We start from the raw sequence: 23,428 nt of genomic DNA, 5'->3' as shown, positions 1-23,428 counted from the left end.
CAGTTGTAGAGAACTCTGACGTGCACAGTAATTTATTTTAGCATAATTTGTGAACATAAATGCTTACATATTCAGTCTCGTAGGACAGGCTTGTGTGGTTTAATTAGGCTTAGAAGGATTGGATTTTTAACTGTAAATGTTGATAAACGTTGATTTCACTGTATACCTATAAATTAATGAAAACTGTTTCCATTGATAATGATCAAAATTTATAGATCAGCAAAGTAAGAAAATTCTGCTTTGAGGACTTATTAAAGTCAAAATCCAGTGGTTTAAACTTCTGAATTAGGCTTGTTACAAATGAACTAGTAGAAACTGGTATGATTGGTTGAGCTAAGGATTTTTACTTTGTATAGTTTGACATGTGATGTTGACCATTTGTGATTTAATCGTTTATGAAGTTTAACTTTTTGAATCTCGACATCTACTGTCATTAAGTAATTGTATGACTCCTAAGCCCCATAATTTCACACTACTCTGAAAATTTAAGTAGATAAATATCTAAAAAAAAGTTTTTTAAAAATTGGTATCTGTCAAAATTGTACAAAAATGAAACTCAAATTCTGCCAAGCCTATACAAAAATTAAGACTAGAAAACATTGTGTAGAAAAGAGAAACTTTTTATTTTAGAACTATATTCAACTGGAAATGAAGCAGCATAAGAAATTATAGTGAGCCTCAGAGGATATAATCTTTTGTGTATTTTCTTCCCTTTAAAATTGTTTTATTTCTTGCAGTTTTTAAGGATCTGCAGCCTTTGAGGCAAAGTTCCGTTAACTTTAGTTGGGAGCTTTGCCAGAATAAGGACAGCAGGATCCAGATCTAAGAGAAGAAAGCATAAAATGGCCTGAAACTGTGATTGAATGTTCCATAACAAATTGCACTTCTGAACAGATCTTTCTATACTACATTTTTTGCATAATTTTTGGAATTTAATTTAATAAACATAGAACTAATCCATTATCTAACATACAGGCTGGCTCTAGGGCTGTCCCTAAAAGTTCTTGGGGGGCACTCTGGGTAGCTATGGCTCCTTGGCTGCTCTGCAATGTTAGTGCTGCAGCCATTCAAGTTTAATGGCCAGTGGATCAGTAATTTCATATTCTCCCAACAGCACCATGCTGTGGCCTGAGAAGGAGCCTCAGGAATTCTCCCTTTGCAGACTTTCAGCATCCAGAACCATGTGCAGCAGAATCTCATTAGTTGTGTGGCAGGCAGGGTATTCTGCAGTTGCAGAATATTAAGGAAGATTTGCCCCACAGAGGCAGAGCAAAAGTTGTGCACATCAGATGACTGCCTTGGTTTATGCTGCTAATTAGGTAGCCGAATTAGTTCTTCAAAAAGTTCAAAAGATGTAGTGAATGTAGTTTGGTCCATTATGTTCATTATTTCATTGCATATAAGAAAATATTTAAGGGGGAAAAGTTTTCTGTATATCTTTGTGTGAAATGTTAAATGAGGTGTGGCTGGTCATGTCTGCTAAATATATCTATCTACTTTGTATAGAAAGTCTTAATTTATATTAAAAGAAAACTCCAGTGTTGTTTTCTCAAAAAATAGATAACTTTTAGAAACTGTCTATTTAACAGTGCTATAATGGCTAATAAATATAAATGTAGAACTTATTCCATGGTGGCCATGTGTTTCTGCAAAAAATAGGACAGGGAGAAACTCCATTCTGCATTGAAATCAATGGGAAAGCAGGGGCTTAATATAGCAAGTTTAAAGAAAACTGGCAATATATATTTATTTATAAATTATTGTGTATATGGTTGGTGGTGGGTGGTTGTGGTGGTTGTTGTTATTTTGCTTTTGTTTGTATTTAAGGTTTTGTTTCAGCTTGTGAGTCTCTGTTTTGCTAATGGTTGATGTCCAGGAATTGCACATGAGGATAACATGACTTTCTCTCCATACCCTAACAAGATCAGAGGACAACTCGCACTGAGGGTATGCGGGAAAATCTGGTCTGAGTGCGCTGATCTAGGTTATGGGAATGAAGATAAAACTGTTTTTTAGGGAGCAGGCATAAAGATACAGGTTATTTGCTTTTCTCAGAGGTTCCTAGATCTTGTCCGGTGATAAGCTAAAGAAATAATGCAAATTTAAAAGAAAACAGAACTAAACTCACAAGTCTCTATTTTAATATATTGAAACTTACCTAACATAAGACTTCAGTGTCCAGTATTCTTCCCGTTGATTTCAATACAGAATGTTCAGTCTTGTCCTAATTGTTCTTACTACTTGCCTGTTTACAGGAAAATGGCAGTCTCCATGGAAAAAGCTCAGACATCTCCACAGCTATAGAAAAGTTGAAACCTCAAGAGGTACTGCTTAATTTGTTTCTAATTTGAGTGTGTGATTTATCTGCTTGTAGCCTAATGTGGGAGTTCTCCTTTAAAAGACAGACTACATTGACTTAACTGTTTGACTCTAAATCAGTGACAGAATATGGCTGGGATTTTCAAAAGTGCCTAGAGAATTTAGGAACTCAACTCCCATTGAAAATTAAATGAAATGGTCAATGGGAGTCAGGGACTTACCTCCCTTAGGCTCCTTAGAAAATCCCAGCCTACATGTTTAGCTGTAACACTTAACAAATAAGCTTGAAAATATGTTTGACAGTCACTTCATTACACATGTTTCACGTCCCATCACTCAGCTTACATTTGTGAGGCTTTCTGGGAATGTTGACTACCATCCTAGCAAAGCAAATTAGGGAGCACTTTTCTGTATCGCTTTCTGTACAGTATTACTGTGATAACCTCAGATCTGGATGCAGAAAGAGGTACAAATCAAGATAGGCAACTTTTGTGTACAAAATACATTGTGTGCATGATTGCCAGTGCTGTCATAAATGTAAATTTCTTATTCAAACAAAAAGAAAAGGAGGACTTGTGGCACCTTAGAGACTAACCAATTTATTTGAGCATGAACTTTCGTGAGCTACAGCTCACTTCATCAGATGCATACCGTGGAAACTGCAGCAGACTTTATATATACACAGAGAATATGAAACAATACCTCCTCCCACCCCACTGTCCTGCTGGTAATAGCTTATCTAAAGTAATCGTCAGGTTAGGCCATTTCCAGCACAAATCCAGGTTTTCTCACCCTCCACCCCCCCACACAAATTCACTCTCCTGCTGGTGATAGCCCATCCAAAGTGACAACTCTTTACACAATGTGCATGATAATGAAGTTAGGCCATTTCCTGCACAAATCCAGGTTCTCTCACTCCCTCACCCCCCTCCAAAAACCCACCCCCATACACACACAGACTCACTGGGCTATCACCAGCAGGAGAGTGAATTTGTGTGGGGGGGTGGAGGGTGAGAAAACCTGGATTTGTGCTGGAAATGGCCTAACCTGACGATTACTTTAGATAAGCTATTACCAGCAGGACAGTGGGGTGGGAGGAGGTATTGTTTCATATTCTCTGTGTATATATAAAGTCTGCTGCAGTTTCCACGGTATGCATCTGATGAAGTGAGCTGTAGCTCACGAAAGCTCATGCTCAAATAAATTGGTTAGTCTCTAAGGTGCCACAAGTCCTCCTTTTCTTTTTGCGAATACAGACTAACACGGCTGTTACTCTGAAACCTGTCATTATTCAAACAAGTGCTTAAAATGATAATGTGTTGGACCTGTGAATGTTTATATGAAATCCTGTACCTTGACATCCATAAATCTGACACAGTGAACTGTGGCCACCAGTTTAGATTGTTCCCTATCTGAAGAAGATGATAAACTGGGTTTTTCATTGTAAATACTTACAGAAAAATCATCAAAAATTATTGGTTTGGCCATGAAGACTTTCTCTTTTACAGGAATGGATCAGAAATGGGAATTAGTGGGTCCAGTGGAACTTTGCAAAACCCTGAAATCTGCCCTGTCTTTCAGCTGATTAGACTGAAGTCATATCTACTGTGTTGTGTCAACCTTTCTTCCTGTTGTGATTACGTGCTTTCCTGTGAATCCTAGGTCATATGTAAAGGGACAAGCATAGCGATGTTTGGACTTTGGATAGGTGCCCGAATGCTGATTAGCATACATAGGGTCCTCCCTTAAAGAGCAACATACAGCTAAGGATGGTTTTTTTGGTCCACTTGGATTCATGAGCCTTTGCATTAGTACTGTAGCAGCCTCATGGACATCTGTTATAGAAAGATGTAAAGATGCTCTTTGAAAGTCTTGCTAAAGACCCTTAGACACTAATTCTGCAGTACTTAACTGAGAGAAATGTCAACTGTATCCTGTGAGATTTTGGCCCATAGCTCTCAGGCGTTTTTCTTCCAGTAACAATATGCCTCCCAACCTCCAGTGTTTCCACTTCCTTTGTGAATTGTCCGTTGTAGAAGAAAACTCATAACATGGAAACAAATTGGTGTCATCTCTTTGTCTCGGATAAACATTGTCTTTTACTTAAAGGTTATTCTACTTATACTATAGTCTTTACTGCACTTTGGATAATGGTGGCTTTTATTTTTGTGAATTAAATACCTGTATCGTTGAGGCTTTTTTTTTGTTTTATTTTGGTTTTGTTCTAACAATGCCTTTTTAATGAAAGGAGTGACTTAGTTGTCCATCTGTTCAGCCGTCTCTCTCCAAAGGAAGAATATTTAAAAATGCTAAAATCAGCCATTTCTCCCCATGGTAGGCCTCCTTAGGATTTAACAGCCAAAATCCTAGGCCATAATTTAACTATAGTATTTTCTTCCTGGCATCTAAGTTGTGAGTGCTTGTGTGCAGTTCTGGCGTATATAATAAAATAAATATTGGAACTGCATGTTTTGATATAATACAAGATGGGGCCCAATATTTGGTATATTCATTTTGCCTTCCTTTGCAACTAGGAAAAATTGTCTCCATATACATATATACATTCACCGTAGCTGTCTCTTCTAAATATGCAGTGATGTAAAAGTACCTGAAACCAGAGTTGGCCTGATACATTAGATTTAGACAATACTCTAGCATCAACAGATTGTACAGCCTAACTATCTGTAAGTCTAAAATAGCTGAAAATATATTTTAGAGCCCAAATGGGGTATAGTTTGTGTCTATCCAACTTCACTTTTTATACCAGTAGTACATTTTAATTTGGTAAGAAATCAAAAACAGTATCAAGAAAAGACAGCAAGTTTTGAAATAGTGTTTTATACCTCTTAACCTCAGGTACAAAACGAGAGAGGAAGCTGTTAAATAGCAAAGCAAGACAAGAGGGACACAGAAATCCAGTAAGTGTTATCAAGTCTATTGTGTTTGTGTCCTTTTTGTCCTTTGTTTCTTGCTGTTTATATCTTCCTCTAGTTTATTATTCTGTACCTGAGAAGATGATCTGGTATGAAATTCTATTTTAAAAACAAACAAAACTTCCTGCACTCAAGGGTCGGGAGGCTTTTCCAAATGTAACATAACATGTGTTTATGTGAGTAAATTGATATATGACCAACATTTTCTAAAAAATGGGTTCCAAAATTTAGGCTCCAAATACCATATGTAGGTATCTAAATATGGCAGGGCACTCCTTTTTTAAAATATCTCAGACATATTTATTAATATTCTAGTTTTGTCTCCTAGTTTTCCAAGCTTTGTTTAAAGGCTATAGTAGTCTATTTTTCAGTTCAGTTTGAGGGTTGCATATGGATACAATTTCCTAGAGTGTTGAGAGAAGCATTGAAATCTGTTTGCAAATTAGTTTCCAACAATAAAACATAGTTCTTTGTGCATGATACTTGGTAAAAAGCCAAATAAACAAACATTATCTTGTTTAATATAGGAGGGTGATGCTCATTTTAGGAGATTTTAAGGTACAATTGTGTATTTGGGATAATTAGATTCCGTAGTTCACTAATTAAATCCATACAACTTCAGTGTAATTCTTGACTTAGAAACCAGGGGAATCTGTGACCATTCCAAAATTGAGTACTACTTCAATGAATAAATGTCTGAAATCATTCTCCAAAGCTCTTAAACATGGAGGCTGCATAGGTTTCCAGTCCCATGTTTCCTCCCTGAGAAGCCGCTTATCTGTTTCAACATAGTATCTAGTAACAGCAACCAAACATTTTAAGTTAGTGTTCTTTTACTTCTGGAGGGTGTATATAGAAACTTTCTTGGCTTCACCCATCATCCCCTGAAATCTAGGGTGGTGATAATACTTAACTTTCAAACAGTATGCTGTACAATGTTGGCTAATTAATACTCATGCCAATGTGAAGGAGGGTAAATACTCAGTTTCTTATTTTGGGGGACAGAGCAATGGAAAGGTGGTGACTTGCCCATCGCTATCAGGATTAGAGCTTGGCAATACATAGCTTGTCTCTTGCTCTAGCCATTAAGTAACTACTGTTGTGTATCTGACTTATTAAGCTGAAAGAAACTAAGAATTGGACAGCTCAAGGGTCCAGCAAAACAAGAGATATGGGTTTGAATTCCTGTGTCTGAGTCCTCAGTATGCTGGCAGCTGCAGAGGTTGCATGCCTCTGATAGGGAGAGACGAGGATATTTTCCTCCTATCACTCTAAGCAGCTCTTGATGGCTGAGTTGAACTCAGTCGAGCCTTGTTGCTTAGAGTTGTAGCAGTAGTAGGCAAATGTAAATCATGTGGAGAAAGTGGACCACAGGCCAAGTTTGTCCTCTGCTATGTGGGTATAGTTCAGTTACCTATCATGGTTTCAGACTGACTAGCAGGTTTGTGGAGCAAGTGGTATTATACCAAGAAAAGAGAGAATACCAAATAATAGAGCCAGACAGTAGTGATGCTGGATTGAAAAAGCTGGGTGTTGGCAAGGTGAACAAAAATCGGGTGAAAAGTAGGGGTTTTCAGTTGACTTTGGTTATAAGGGAGATGTTTATACAGTGTTTCCTTATTTATGAAGTAGTACAGTCATTCTCAACCTTACGTGCACTAAAATCCTATGTGACATCAGGAAAAAAGTTTCCTGTCTTCCCCACTTCTAACTAGCCATAAAAAATGGTAGTGTTCACAATCTCCAGGCTGAAAACCATGTGTGACTAATTCTATACTGAATTTTTAAACCATTAATCTTGCTGTCTTCTGGTGGAATTACTTTAAATACTGTCTGTAGCTTTTAGACTGTAAGTGTCATGCACAATTTGAATAATTGTCTTTAAACCTGACTCTCTAGATTCTTAATCTGCAGCCATTTGTAATGGTGGTAACCATTCTCTAATATTTACTAGAGGTAGTTGTGTCAACTGTGGATTTGTAAGGTGTGAGCTATGCTGGGCCAATATGTCTTGCTCCTCTCTTTCACTGTCGTGACTATTTTAAATCTGATTTTTGTGATCTTGTTGAAACATGTCAGCATTGTTTTCAAAAGGACACTGATTATAACAGTTAACATGTCATCCCCATGTCCATCCATTTCCAGTTTGGTTTTTTTTTCACTTGAGAAAGTGAGTGTTCTGTTACCCATATTAAATATTTACTAACCATTACCGTGAGACTCTTAGAATGTTTCACATTCCCTTAAAATTCATAACCTGAGGTGTTACTATTGGTGCTTTGGTGCAGTATGAGATCACTGGGTTTTTTTCCACCTTGGGCAATTGGAGCTGAGGCATGTCATCAATGTAGTGCGGTTGATCTTCAGGGCAAAGGGGAAGGTGACATACTTTCAGCAGAAACATCTCTTTCTCTTGTTTTTAATAATAAACAGCATTCGTGTCAGTCATGGAGGAAACTGCTTGAGGATGGGAATTGTGCTTTGTAGCTTGAACTGGTCTTTAATGTTTGTTGATTGTGAATGAAAATTTAGACCCATTACAATAGCATTGTTAGAATGAAAATATACACAAAGCAGGGTCGATAAAAATAATGATTTAATAAAAAAAAATCAGATTTTTTTAATTTAAATCAGATTTTTTTGATAAAATGCTTTTTGAGGAAAAAACCTATCTAAAGATAGTTTTAATTAAGATACATTATAGCTCAAAGATATCTCATCATGGAATAGGGATTATAAATTCTAATTATATAGTATGAGACAATATATTCATGTAATGTTTAAGAAAAGTCTTGTAAATGAGTTCCAATGGTTCATGGATTAGGGGCCCAATTTTATGGTGTTCCGGGGCTTCTGTATAGATTATTTAGATTAATCTTTCTATCTACTGTGACAAAGTTCCTGCTCTACCTTGGTGGGTCTTGCGCTTATTGGTGGATTTGCTCGCCTTGGAGCTTCATGGCAGCCCTCAGCTTGGCTGTTTTTCTGAATTCTCAGTCCAGGTCAACTCCTCCTGTGTCTGACCAGAGGTTGGGAGGATTTCGGGGGAACCCGGGCCCGCCCTCTACTCCGGGTTCCAGCCCAGGGCCCTGTGGAATGCAGCTGTCTAGAGTGCCTCGTGGAACAGCTGTGCGACAGATACAACTCCCTGGGCTACTTCCCCGTGGCCTCCTCCCAACACCTTCTTTATCCTCACCATAGGACCTTCCTCCTGGTGTCTAATGCTTCTACACCTCAGTCCTCCAACAGTCCGCATTCTCACTCTCAGCTCCTAGTGCCTCTTGCTCCCAGCTTCTGACACGCACACCACAAAGTGAAGTGAGCTCCTTTTTAAAACCCAGGTGCCCTGATTAGCCTGCCTTAATTGATTCTAGCAGCTTCTTGATTGGCTGCAGGTGTTCTAATCAGTCTGTCTTAATTGTCTCCAGAAGGTTCCTGATTGTTCTGGAACTTTCCCTGTTACCTTACCCAGGGAAAAGGGACCTACTTAACCTGGGGCTAATATATCTGCCTTCTATTACTCTCCTATAGCCATCTGGCCTGACCCTGTCACAATACCCAATGGGATTCAGAGCTAAGTCTAGAAGATACCATTAGAGATGCTTAGTTTTGCAGTTCTCAAACTGTGGATTTGTGTCTCCAGAGATAACATGCTTGTTAACAGCAAAAATGTTTTAAAATAAATAATATAGAGAGGTGAGAAATAACAGACCTCAATCCTATTGTCCCTCTGCAAATTTGTACACACAGAGTCAGTCCCTTATCTCTCTCTAAAAGTGCAAAGTTTCAAAAAGTTCAATGAATAGTAGATTGTTGGGGGCGGAATAGATCTGGACAAGGAGAAGAAGTCTAGAGATAAATGTGAGAAGGGAGGGACAGGCAGTAGAAACAAAAGTGAAACTGTTTGAGCAGCGTATTCCAGAAGTCTTGAGGTCTTTCTGATTTGAGATCTACCAAACTATTCTTGCACTAGAAGGGAAAACCTATAATGGCAGCAGGCTGTAAAAGAGATCCAGTTTGGGTCTCATCTATCTCTGAGTTGTGAAGAATATGTATTAAGGTTATAACAACCAACAAGAATGTACTTTTATGTAGAAATCCATGATTAAATTGAGTTTTCCTGACTAGTGATTTAAATCAATCAATTTGATTTAAATCAAATCCATCCTGACACAAAGGTTCTTTATATGTATCTTTCTGTATGTTATAGAACTTTAATGGAAGTTTCATATTTTTAAGGTGGTATCTACAATACCTGTGTTACAGTTCCAGGGTGAGCTGCACCTTAGATCCCCACTGTCTCTCTGTGGGCACTCCTTCTAAGTGACTGGCCCACACTATACTACTTTGTGTGAAATACTGCAATTCACGTCCGCTCAAAGACTAGGTCACCAGTACTCTTGTTTACCATCTGTCCTCAGTATGTCTAACTGGATCTTAGTCCTTGCTGTAGACTTCCCTTTGGGAGCCTGTGACCAGCATGCAAGTACAGTGACTGAGAGCAGCTTGTTCAGAACAAAGTATATTTTATTTATCCTTTTGGAACAAAACACTAAGGCCAGGCCTACAACTAAAACTTTGCTACATCGCTCAAACCTGTGAAATATTTCAGGCCCTACGTCACGTAGTTAGGTCAACTTAACTCCCAGTGTAGACGCAGCTAAGTCAACAGAAGAATTCATTCTTCCCATTGGCCTACCAAATTCCTTTCTAGGGGGTGAATTAAAGGGGTTAAAACAAGAAAATGCCTGTCCATACACTATCTTATCTAAATATTGGCCTTTCCTTGCAAGTTTAAGTAGGCTGCCCTTGTCCCAGGACTGCCCCGAGCACTGGGTCTGGATGAAGCAGATTGCACTCATGCAGGCCCTGCCTCTCAGTCTAACCATGTCATGTCCCTCCCATGAGTTCATAGGCTGTCTTTCATCCATTTCACGGTCCCCTTCATTCTGGGACATCTGAACCTGGTCAGTCCAGTTTATGCATGTCTCTAGACTTCCAGTGGTGGATTTACTGTGTAGTCCATTTGTGCACCAGTAATTGAATTAGTCATTTCCTGGTTCCTGGGTAGGTGGGGAGAGTTCCAGGTGGACTGGAATTAGCTCTTTAGGGTATGTCTACACTACCACTGCTACAGCTACAGCGCTCTGACATAGACTCTTACTACAGTGACAGAAGGGGATTTTCTGTTGATGTAGTAAATTCACCCCCTAGAAAGGAATTTGGTAGGCCAATGGAAGAATGGATTCTTTCGTTGACTTAGCTGCGTCTATACTAGTGGTTAAGTTGTCCTAACTATGTCGCGTAGGGCCTGAAATTTTTCACAGCTTTGAGTGTTTCATAGAGCCAGTCATACCATAGTAATCAAACAGAGATACACACAATATTTATGTAAATTGTACAGATATCTCCCATGTTCTTCACAGCTGGAGAAGATAGTCTTTGCTATTTGTGTGAATGCACTGTTTTTTCAGTCTACAGATACACTGATTGAAACAGTAGCAGAGGTGTGAACTCAGACATTCATTTTAATGGAATGTTAACGTCAGAGCTTAGCTGTGATCATTTAAATGCTAACACTATATTAAACAAGTAGCCAAAAAGCAAACACCCAGCTTGAATCCTTGAAGCTCAGTTATGAAGCATAGCTGGGTTGGATTTTGGTTTGTCTCCAAGGCCCTATATAGGAAGGGGGATGGGGGGCACAAAACTGGACCCTCAGCTGTTTGCTCTAGTTTAGGGTATTTGAGGGAAATAAAAAGCTGCACTATAATTGATTTGACCCTACAATAACAAATTATAGCTGAGCAGTGATAGTGAATGAGGGAGGGACCAGTGTATGTATGTAGTTTTGTGCAGACTACTTTGTAGTTATCTACTTAAGAGAATGGAGAAGACAGAGACAATGAAGTGAAACTTGTGACTTTGCTCTTCAAAAAGAAATTTGCTGCCTTCAGTGAGATTAGGACAAAGAATGTAATTTTCTGCCCAATATTCTGTTCTGAAAGAGCATAATTTGGGACAATACAAGGCTTTAGTAGCTTGCTTTTTAAGTGGAGAACAGGTGGGAGTAAAGGCTGGTGGGGGCATGGAGAGGGAACACTTGAACCACTGTTTTGTTTTGTTCTCTTCCTTCCTCCCCCCGCACACACTTTTTTAACAGACTTGGATTGCTCTGTTAGTCAAGTTTGTGTAACTTGGTAAGAATTACTTAATTCAGAGTGCCAGCATGTGGACAGAATTAAGTTTGTCTAAATTTTAAAGGTGAAATCCTGACCCTATTGAAGTTTATAGCTTAATTCCCAGATTTCACCCAAAATGTCAAGGGTAAGATTTTCAAAAGCACAAGTCCCATTTTCAAAAGTGACTTAGGCACAAAAGTGACTGTCAATGGGACTTATGCTTTTAAGATCTGGTGTACAGTTTTACCAACATAAACATGTTGGTTAGGGCATGACTCTTCAATATTTACCAATGAAGATATATCAGTAAAAACTCTAGTGTAGATGCAGTTATACCTGTATAACTGTGCTGCTAAGCTACGTGGGTATAAGCGGTTGGACGTTTTTGAAAATCTTACTCTAAGTCATTTAAGATCGGGTTTTGTGTAAGCAGATGGTAAAATAGAAGAACATAATAGACAGACATAGCAAGGAAGTGCAATTTGTAGTAGATGATTGCACAGGTTTATTTTCCACATGGTAGCCACTGTGGTATTTTTAGGATCTATAAGGTACTAGCATTGATTTTATTACTACTAATTTATTTTTATTATTGACCGCAGTAACCCGAGGCCCCAACAAGGTTGGGGACTCATTTTGCTAGGAATCATACAAGCATGTATATTAAGAAACAATTCAAGCAGTTTACAATCTTAATTTAAGATGAGACGTAACAGGTGGATGAAATCAGGTTGCAGCCATTGGTTTGCTTTACTTATGAACCTCATTCAGAGAGTCAGACAGAACTTGGCAGTAGAAGGATGAAACTTATTAAAAGCAAATAAAATGTGAAACCTTCCAACCTTGGGAGTATGCCTTAAACTGCTTTACTTCATTTTTTTCTGACAGTATTTCATGCCAGATAGACTCAGGAAGGTTACCATGGTTTATAAACATTTGTTGCATGTGGCTTAAGACGACCCATGGAGTCAGGAAAGTGATATGAGAAGGTGGAATTTCCAAAGAAAATGAAGTCATAAAAGAAATAAGCAAATTAGACACATAGCATCTGAAAATGAGTTCATTTTTGGTTTGCAGTTCAAAATAGTTAAGAGTTCTGGAATAAAGTTTCTGCTTGGATCAAGGCACAGGAAAATGCCCAAGATGCCTGTGAAAGTTACTGTTAAAGTGAAGCACTGATATTAAGCTGAATTTAAGTAAAATTGGTATGATTTTGGTAGCTATAGTTTTTGAATTCTGGTATCTTGTTGATGTGAGGTATTATTTTATGGCTGTTATGCTGCTCTTTGCTCAGTTTAGTTAGCTGTGACTCCCTTTCTCTGGCACATGCATTTATATGCAACTACTTAGTTGTTTTAAGAGATGTCTTTTTCTCTGACTCACCAGCTGTTCCAATCTGCAGTGTTAAAAGGTTAACTCTTTGATAGAAGTTTGTAGTCTATCTAAATATTCCTGATATGTGGATAATGTCATTGTTTGACTATAGATAAAACAGGTCAAAGGAAGATCAAGGCCTTTGATTTATGTTTTATTCTTGTTACTCCCTAGTCTTTCCCAAGTCACATACCAGCAAGGCTAGACAAAGACAGTTGAGGGCCCATTGTGTTCTGAATCCTTACTCATGTTGGCTTGGCAGTTATAAAGAAGGACTGTGCTTCTGGTGAAATTCAGGCTGCCTTGGGCACCAGCTGCACAATAGCCCAACAAACACAACTGCCTTGAGCTCCAGCGGTTAGTGCCCCCAGACAGTGATATTTTTGGGACCACAGCCATGCCATAGGGACTTCAGAGATCATCTGACCAGTTTGAGTTGTCATTGTAATAGAGAGATATTCATCAAATCACAGAGAGTAACATTCTTACTAGAACAGCAGTTTTACTTTGTGAATTGCTGAGTCTCTGCCACCTTCTGTCTTCTTAGGCCTTGGCTACACTTGCAAGTTAGAGCAGATTAAATCAGCCCTGGGCGCCGTAACTCCTGAGGTGTCCACACTGGCAAGGCACGTAGAGCGCCCAGACTCCATGACTGGAGTGCCCCTGGTAATCCACCTCCACGAGAAGCATAAAGCTTGCTGCACCCCGGCTGGAGCGCTGTGGTGCCAGTGTGGATGCCCTGGTCTATTAATGTGCTCTGATCAGCCTCCATGAAGTGTCCCACAATGCCTGTTCTAGCTACTCTGGTCATCATTTTGAACTCTACTGGCCTGCCCTCAGGTGACCAACTGTCAGACCCACCCTTTAAATTCTCTGGGAATTTTGAAATTCCCCTTCCTGTTTGCTCAGCAAGGTGTGTAGTGCTCTCAGCGAATCTTTCCAGGTAACCATGGCTTCACGCACCAGGCAATCCCCAGTATGGAGCAATGGCGAGGTGCTGGGCCTCATCAGTGTTTGGGGGGAGGAAGCTGTCCAGTCCCAGCTGCTCTCCAGCCATAGGAATTACAATACCTTCGGGCAGATATCAAGGGCCATGATAGAAAGGGGCCATGACTGGGACGCAGTGCAGTGCAGGGTTAAAGTGAAGCAGCTGTGGAATGCCTACCGCAAAGCACAGGAGGCAAACAGTCGCTCCGATGCTGCACCCACGGCCTGCCATTTCTACAAAGAGCTGGACGCGATACTTGGGGGCAACCCCACCTCCACTCCGAAGAGCATTATGGACACTTCAGAGGCTGTGGCAGCCCAGAGTGCAACAAAGCAGGAGGAGGAAAGTGGGAGTGAGGGTGCTGAGGAGGAGGGGGGCCCAGAGCCAGAGGACGGCCCGGCATCCTCAGATGCATGCAGCTAGGAGCTGTTCTCAAGCCAGAAGGAGGGTGGCCGGTCACAGCAGACGGTGCTTAGGGAAGAACAAACAGCAGAGGAGGTGCTCGGTAAGTAGCTTTTATTTTGGGAAGGTAGTTGTTTGGTGTGGGCTCTTCAGGCAAAGATGGTTGCAGAAAGAAGAGTTTGGGCTGTGTGCATGCCTAGATGCAGAATAGGGTGTTGATGTGCTCTCTCACATTGTGGTAATCGGCCTAAGTGATCTCATCGAAGGTCTCATGCAGAAGCTGGGCAATCCGCTTGTGCAGGTTCCTTGGCAGAACTACTGTGCTCCTTGTCCCAGTAAGGCTAACATGTCAACGCCACTGTGCCCTGAGTGGTGGGGGGACCATTGCTGCACACAGGGAAGCCACATAAGGGCCAGGATGGAAGCCGCATTGTAGTAAAAGACCCTCCCTTGCTTCCCAGGTCACCCACAGCAGTGAGATATCTTCCAGGATAAACTCATCGTGTGGAAAATGTGAGGACAGTGTTCAGTATAGGGGCCCTCTGCAGCTGTTGGCTCTCTCCAAGGCAGAGGACGGTATGGCCCTGAAACAATCAGACCCCTTGCCCCTGTGGTTACTCACCATTTTGGGGCTTTTGTGGGTTATGTGCACTCGCTTTGGGACGGACACTTTCTGCTATTGTATGCACTGTGCTTGTCTTTAATTTCGGCCGAATCGTTGCTCTGTGTAGCGTGAACAATGCTGCCTCTGTTAAATGTTGCATTTTGCCTTTACAGATGCAACCTTGAGATCCCAGCCATCCTTGTTATCAACCGCCGAAAGGCTGTAAAGAACAAAGAAGCGGCCGCGAAGAAGCAAGGAGGACCTTCTGCATGAAGTCATGCAGTAGTCCCTTACTGAAAATCAAAAAGTACAGGAGTGGCGGGAGACTGAAAGGAGGCTCTGCCAGGAGAATGCGGATCGCTGGCAACAAACCACAGAGTGGCTCCTAAGCATTATGGGGCGCCAAGCAGACGCCATGCAGGTGCTCATAGCACTGCCGACGGAGCAGATTCATGCCCACCCCCCCTGCAGCCCTTGTCCCAAAACTCTTGCCCTTGTGCCCCCATGTCACCGCCAACCCACTTTCCCCAACATCTGGTTTCTTATCACCACCAGCTGCCTCCAACACCTGTAGCTTCACCACCCAGCCCTGCAAACTACGACTCTTAACCACCTGCACTCAATCCCTATCACCATGCATTTTAGCCAGCCTGCAGTGCAGCACTCATTGCATGGCACTCCAGATAGGAAGGCTGAATATGATAACAGGACATATGCAAATCTGTGATTGTCCTGTTCCTCACCCCGCCCCCTTCCCTCCTCCCATATAGCACAGATGTGTCATGCCATGTGTGTTTCCCCAGCAGTTCTGTTTCTTTTCAATAAATGAATTTTTTCGCTTTGCAAACATTCTTTATTGCATTAAGTAAAAGATAGCGTAGGCCGGGAAAGCAACAGGCACTGCAAGTCAGTGCATCATATGTAGCAAACACAGGTGCTTGCTAGCGTTGGAACCACTGCAATTCACTCCTGTGCAGGGCACCAAACATTACTAGTGGCTTTCAGCATTGAATTGCTCCCTCAAGGCATCCCTTATCCTTACAGCCCCGTGCTGAGCCCCTCTAATAGCCCTGGTCTCTGGCTCTTCAAATTCAGCCTCTGGGTGTTGAACCTCTGTGGTCCATGCCTGAGTGAAGCTTTCACCCTTCGCTTCACAAACGTTATGGAGGATACAGCATGCGGCTATAACTGTGGGGATGTTGTCATCGGCCAGGTCCAGCTTCCCGTACAGATAACGCCAGCGGCCCTTTAAACAGCCACAAGCACACTCCACCGTCATTCTGCACCGACTCAGCCTGTTGTTGAACTGCTCCTTGCTGCTGTCAAGGCTCCCTGTGTATGGTTTCATGAGCCATGGCATTAAAGGGGAGGTGGGGTCTCCAAGGATCACAGTGGGCATTTTGACTTCCTTTACAGTGATCTTCTGGTCTGGGAAGAAAGTCCACAAGTGCCTGGAGAACCATCGAGAAATACCCCTTCCGATTTATGTATTCAGTGGCTGGGTGGTCTGGTGCCAGAATTGGAATATGCGTGCCATCTATTGCCCTTCCGCAGTTAGGGAAACCCATTTGTGCAAAGCCAGCCACAATGTCACGCACGTTCCCCAGAGTCATGGTTCTTCTGAGCAGGATGTGATTAATGGCCCTGCACACTTGTATCAACATGATTCCAACAGTCGACTTTCCCACTCCGAACTGGTTAGCGACTGATCGGTAGCTGTCTGGAGTTGCCAGCGTCCAGACTGCAATAGCCACATGCTTGCCCACCGGCAGGGCAGCTCTCAATCTCGTGTCCTTGCACTGCAGGGTGGGGGCAAGCTCAGCACACAGTCCCATGAAAGTGGCTTTCCTCATCCAAAAGTTCTGCAGCCACTGCTCGTCATCCCAGACTTGCATGACGATGTGATCCCACCATTCAGTGTTTGTTTTCCAAGCTCCAAAGCGGTGTTCCACTGTGGTGAGCATGTCCGTGAATGCCACAAGCAATCTCGTGTCGTATGCGTTATGCATGTTGACATCATCGTTGGACTCCTCACTGTCACTGTGTAGCTTAAGGAGTAGCTCAACTGCAATTCATGACGTGCTGGTGAGACCCATCAGCATATTCCTCACAAGTTCGGGATCTATTTCTGCAGACCGAAAGGGAAGACAGAGCGCGCAGTACAAAAACCATTGAAAGATGGTGCCAAATGCAGACTAAAGCACAGGGTTTGCTGGGATATGAAGTGATGCATCACGGGGCATTGGGACAGGACGCAGGATGCCCCCCGCCCCCACCTTCCCAAAAGCCACAGCTCCGGAATGGAAAGAGGTGCTCTGTTTGTAATGATGCCCTGTCTGAGTCATCTGTGGGGTTTGAACCAAGGATTCCTGGGTCTTAAACCACAAACCTCTAGTACTTGAGCTGAAGCACCCAGGACCACTCACTAAGATTTGGTCCGAATATCTAATCTCAAAGGTGATAGCAAGTTATATAAACTTCTGTGCTTGGTCTAGCCAGCAGAGAGAGACAAAGCCATTTGATGCAGGTTATATTCTGCACAGGTGTAAATAACTGTACAATATGCAATACAATTGGAGAATCGGGCTCAGTGAATATTAATGTAAATTGAGCTTAGGTAGACCAACTCTATCAGTGGTGTGTGGATGCATATGAACGCATTTTGAAACAAACTTCTGACTGTCTAATCACGGCATTTAATATTTGGAAGAACCATTTTAGAACAACTCAGAACTAATTAGGAACAACTGTACTATAACAATATGATTATGAGGGTTTTGTAATCAGATGGTGGCTCATGATGGAAGGGAAACTAAGTCTAATGAATGAAATAAATATCTGAAATGAAATCTGAAGAATCCCTTTTACTGAAGTACTGGCAGGAGGAGAGTAAAAGACTTTGCCATTCATGTAAATTCCCACCCCCAGTACAATTGTTTAATTCTCTTTCTCTCCCTGTCCCCCCTAAAAAGTATTAGATTATAACACTAACTTTGTTCTTTGGGGCAGTTAGCTCTGGGTATTGGATAGGGATTTGTCGCTCTGATGCTGTGTAAGAGAACCCAAATGATGATGACTGGTGAAATGAGTCTTGTTTTAGAGGTGTATTCTGCCCGCACCAAAGATGGAACCCTAAGAAGACCCTTTTTTTTTTTTTTTTTTTTAAAGGATTTAGGTTTCTGAAGCTGGCCTACATTGCTGCTTTTTCTTTATCTGTAGTATATGGAATGTCTTTATTGATAATTTACTTATCAGATTCTTCTCTCTCTTTTAAACTTTAGTGCTGTCTTGTAAAATGGTTGTTGATTTCTATGTATTTTATATCAATTTTACTGGGATTTTTTTTCAATGTCTGATCACAAGCTGAAGAATTAAACAGTAAACTAAGCATCTTGGAGATTACTGCATAGACCATATATCGTGTAAAATCTTTTGTTTCTTCATTTGGCACATTTAAAATGTTGTTTCATTTCAACGCAAAAATAAACCACATGTGGTGACCTTAGCTACAAGCCGCTCCATTTCCCAGGCAGCTGCTGCTACATGCTGCCTATCTGACAGACGGGGCTAGGTCATGGTTACCACAGGACACCCTTATGGTCATAACCAAGTTGTAAATGTCACTAAGATTCTTTCTGAATGTCTATCACATGTGTATCACTGATTCTGAAGTAGATAAAATGAGCCAAAGATGCATTTGGGAGTTGGGACTCCCAGAAGATTACTTTTAAAGCAGAATAGCAGAAGGAGTTGTGACATGCATCCATAAGCAGTTGTAGTGATTTGACAGTTATTTAGCCCTCAGTTACTAGCCCTTTGGTTGAACTGACAGCACGCCTGCAAAGATAGTGAGGCCTGTTTCAGCCCCATTAATGTCGTCTTGAATGTGAGCCTGCAGTCTGGAAAATGATAAATGTTCAGTGATTGATGATTTTATAGTCCTAGGGGATTCTGGGTGGTTTCTGGTTGCTCTGAGCCTGAGCAATTTTCCCCCCTTACTTGGGCCTCTGCTTTAAGTTTGTGTAGCATTTAGTATGAGGAAATTTAAACAGATGAGTAGCCAGACACTTTAAGTTAAGCAAGATTTTACTGAATATTGTGCAAAACTTTGATTATGAAGCAGGTGCAATTTTGAGGGCAAGGTCCCATTTAATACATTTTTGATTCAGTGTAATCCTTGAACCAGATATATCTATGACCAGTCTGTGGCTAACACCATTTTCCTAGTGAGGGCTCAATATTGTTAGAAAAAGATGAAAGCATTCTGACCTATGTGGAAGGAAATTGAATAATTGCCTTAATGGAACAATATGTGCAGTTTGAAACATTGAGGGGTTTGCTACATCCATTGCTTGTTCTCCTCATGGTTCTGGAGCAAATTATCAGATAAGCCACTATTTCCTGTTTACACATGAGTCATCTTTCCAAGCATATTAGGTTAGCTACACTAATATTAGAAAGGATGCAAATAATCTCTTATTTTGAATGCTTGTTTGCAAGACAGGTGGCAGAGCTGGGTTTCTCAGCTTAATCAGTTCTTGTAAACAAACCTGTTGTAGATGAGCAGTGGCATTTAGTGCTTGATAACACTAAAATGTCTATTAATCTGTAACCTTAATTTAGTCTTCAAAGGGGGAGCGGTATTTCCTCTTCTCATTCACAGGAATACATTTTCTCCTCATGCCAGATCTTATATCTTGTGCTTGAAGATGTGAACAGTAATCTTTAAACTCATGTCAATCATCGCTTCAACCTAACACTATACATTTCTGGAGAAGCTATAGTGCTCTACCTGCAAAAAGATTTGAATAATTCTATATTATTTAATTTTTGGAAACTTTATCCATGGAAACACAATTTATTAGGCTGAAAAATGATGCAGCTTCTTTTCAGATGGGAGGGGGAGAGAGGTCACACAGTATGAAATATGGGCAGAGTGTGTTTTCCACAAGATACTCAGACCTGAAAGCCAACTTTATGATGAATGACCATTGCAATGCTATACATTTAATTAGGAGAGTGTCATTACACTCAATTAGCAGGGCTGCCAAATAATCTGTTTAATGCTCTTGTCTTTTTTTCCTTAGGGTTTTGCAGACAGCCCTCATTATGGTGATCACTTGAATGACAGTCGATTAGGGTCCCATGAAGGATTGTCCCCGACACCTTTCATGAACTCGAATCTGATGGGTAAGTTGGTAATTCTTTGCGAGTAGCCCCTCAAAGCCTCTTTGGTCAGAAAGACACATTTTTCATCTCCTTGTCTAGGCCTGGCACATCAAGCATCTGGAAGTTACTGCATTTCTTGTGGCAACGGTGGTTTGCTATCTAAGTCTTTCTTCATAGAACAAGTTGCACCAAAAATGTAGCTTTCTTAACACGGGGACATTATCCATGATTTTGGAAAGAGGCTGAACTGCCAGTATTTTAGATAGTTGACTTAGAAATCTATGGATAAACTGTGATTTCTTACAGTCTGGAAGACAAAAGCACTTCTAAAGACTTGTTTTATTTTTTTTCTTAGTTTTTTGTTTTTTTCTGCTGCAAAGAAATTGAGTATTGTCACTCTTATGCACTTGTTGCAATATTTAGATGTCTGTTTCTAAGAACATAGAACACTGAATTGCATATTTATTGTAGGTTGTTCTCCAGTTAACACTTCATTGTTGTCCTCTTTGTTTGCACGTTCTCTTTTCAAATGTCAGTTTCTTTGGTGATATTTGCATTTGATATCCTAGCAAAATTGAGATTGTAACATACAGTATAGATTCCTTTCGATATGCAGTGATTTACATACATACAGTAACTCCAGCTGTTACTGTTTCTGTGCTTGTGGTTCCTCCCCCCCCCCATTTTTGAAACTGAGAACTATGTCAAAACTGCAAAGAAAGCGACACGTTATCAGTGTAGCTGTTAAACAAGTTGTTTTTCTTGCCTGGACACCACTATTGCTAGAACATTTTAATGTACTGATGGTTGTCTTTTCCCCCCTCTGAACTTGTGGCCTAAAAACATCAATTTCAAATATTTACTCTTCGGCAGAGCAATGTCTTGGGGCAAATGCTGTCTGGTTTGTGCCTTAAATTTAGAGATGGTTCTGTACGTTTTGCTTTGTATTTGTAAAGTTGACATTGTTTTACTTACGTATTTTGTTTCTTGTGTATGTGACCTATTTTGTGATGTCAGTATTGTCCTTTTAAGACACAGCCAGGGTAATCTAAGTGGATTAACTAAATCCAAATCCTGGTGGTCTGCAATTTCTTTTGGAAATCTTTCTACTTTGCTCTGTCTTTGTTTACTACTTTAATCGTCTGCAAAGTGTAGCCGCAGACAAAGTCTGATACCAGCATGCACCTATTGCTAAAAGCAGTTATCCTTTTAAATCTTACTTATGAATCTCAGAATATAATAGTGTGGTTTTAAAATAACTGTGTATATATGAAAATATATAGTCCATATCACTAGATCAGTAGTGTTATATTTGAAGATCAGTGAAATCAGTAAAGTTTGCAGCTTGCTATTAATGTGCTAGAGGACAAAGATTTTTCTCTTATTGTTTCATATAAATCAGATCTTTTGCCTCAGGCTGAAAAGAGACAAATATTTAAATGTATTTATGGCTTGAGCAAAACACCAATCAAGGGTACATATGGCTTTCAAGTCCCATGTTTTCCTGCTTTTGTGTCCTTTCTTTTTGCTAAATTATTATATATAGCAGAACTAGATTTTGATTTGTAGTACAAAAGAGGGACAGACTTCATATCCTCATGTTTTGTTTTGAATCACCCATTTCCTAAACTATGTAGAATTTTAAATAAGTGCAGAAATTATTGGCCTTCCTGTATCATCCTAGCTTTTCAGTTTTACTTAAGATGACTAGATGATTCTATTAAACATAATGGAATTATATCATTAGTACAGATTTGAGAAGAAGCCTCCATTGAGATTGCTTTGGAGGGGGAATTAAATGAATCGTAAGAGGTATGCATATCAATCGCTTGCTTGTAACAGCTGGGGACTAAAATATTTTGTAATGCATTACAGCTAATGCTTCTCATTGGTTTTGCCTCCATTAGAGCTACTGTCTTTAATTTCTGTCTGTCCATAGAACACATTCTAAAGCTCATCTGCATGAAAGTATATCCCAGAGCCATAAAATAGTGTTTAAAAATATGCCAGCAGGATTGTCTGTTTTGCAAAAATTCACAGAAAACAATTTACATTCACTTTGTTTGCATTGCAAAGATAAAAAGGTGCAACTCTGTGCACCATGCCTCTTCAGTGTGATTTTTAACTAACAAAGACTAAAGTATTCCTGGGGGAATTCTGCACCACAATATTATAAATTCTGCGCACAATATTTTCGATTTCTGTGAAATTCGGCATATTTTATTTTCAAAATAACACTATATAATCACAACAGTTTTAATTATTTTTGGTCATTTATTTCAAAATACCTGTCAGCAAGTATGTCTGTAACAATACAGACAACAAAAAAGATTCAGAATTTTTTTTGACAAATAGATTCCTTAGTAGGCATATTAATACAGAACTCTGAATAATAATTCATTTAGACTACAATACAGAACCATATTTCCCGTACATCCCAGAAGCAGTGTAAAAGCTGGGGGGAGTCAAGGATGACGGAGGAGCTGAGGGAGAGGGAAATAATTGCTGGGAAGGACCAATTATTGTAGGGTTGTTGGGTTTGGGTGGGAAAGTATGGAACAAGCTTTTTTGGTGGAGGGTGTGGGTTGGGATTGTTAGGGAACTTCCCCTATGCAGACCCTGGCTGACCCCTAGCCTCTCCCATTCAGTCAGGCACATGTGTCCCTACACCCGCACTCAGACACCCCCTTCCCCCATCCCCATGTGGCCCTGCACCCCCTTTCCCCATCCCCATGTGTGTCTGTGCTCCCACTCAGCCACCCCGTCCCCATGTATGTCTGTGCCCCCACTCAGCCACCCCCCCAGTCCCTCTGTGTCCCTGTACCCCCTCCCCGTCCCCATGTGTTTCTGTGCCCCAACTCAGCCATGCCCCTGTAGCTCTGAACTCCCTCCCCCTCCCATATGGCCCTGCACCTCTCTCCCCCCTGTGGTCCTGCACCTCCACTCCCATTCAGTACGTGCCCCAGTCTGTCCTCCTCCACTAGCCCTTCTGAGCCCCTGTCTGACCCCCCAGCAGCCCCATGCTGTCTGTCTCCCCATAGCCCCTGTATCCTGATCTAGCCAGAAAGGCAGCATGAAGAAGGCAGGCTCTTTCTCTTCCCTAGCTGGTTGGGAGCGGCTGCTATGTTCAAGCGCCACAATGCCCTCTGGTGGGCAAAAGCTGGAACTGCAGATGTTGTTTTCTGCTTGGAGTTGCTGCTGTGTTCCATTGCCACAGCACCCTCTCATGGGCAAAAGGTGGAACTGCAGCAACTTTTCAGCAGAAGTTATTTTTCTGCACAAAAAATTAAAAATATGCATGGCTCATTAATTATGCTTGCACGCAGTGGGGCAGAATTCTCCCAGGAATACTAAAGAGATGTTGAACACTAGAAGGAAATGAAAAGGCTACGTGAAAAGGATTTCACTACTCAATACTGGTATCTGAATTGTTGGGCTTCTTTATCTCTTACCTTGA

At 40.9% G+C, this 23,428-nt stretch overlaps 1 protein-coding gene across 6 annotated transcripts in view; it reads left to right on the top strand.

Moving 5' to 3' along the window:
* Positions 1 to 23,428, top strand: part of TCF12 (transcription factor 12) — a 286,435-nt gene that overhangs the window by 101,243 nt on the left and 161,764 nt on the right. For 3 of the 6 annotated variants that reach the window (XM_077828594.1, XM_077828597.1, XM_077828593.1), the window contains exons 5-6: positions 2,256 to 2,324; positions 19,890 to 19,992. In XM_077828594.1, coding sequence (XP_077684720.1) covers positions 2,256 to 2,324; positions 19,890 to 19,992 — 172 coding nt within the window. The remainder of the gene's footprint in view (positions 1 to 2,255; positions 2,325 to 19,889; positions 19,993 to 23,428) is intronic. The other 3 variants (XM_077828596.1, XM_077828595.1, XM_077828598.1) reach the window with 1 other exon arrangement.

Source organism: Eretmochelys imbricata, chromosome 10, assembly GCF_965152235.1.
Source record: "Eretmochelys imbricata isolate rEreImb1 chromosome 10, rEreImb1.hap1, whole genome shotgun sequence".
In the NCBI taxonomy this organism is placed as follows: Eukaryota; Metazoa; Chordata; order Testudines; family Cheloniidae; genus Eretmochelys; species Eretmochelys imbricata.
Note: the sequence above shows the minus strand (reverse complement) of the source record. Positions and strands in the feature narration are given on the sequence as shown.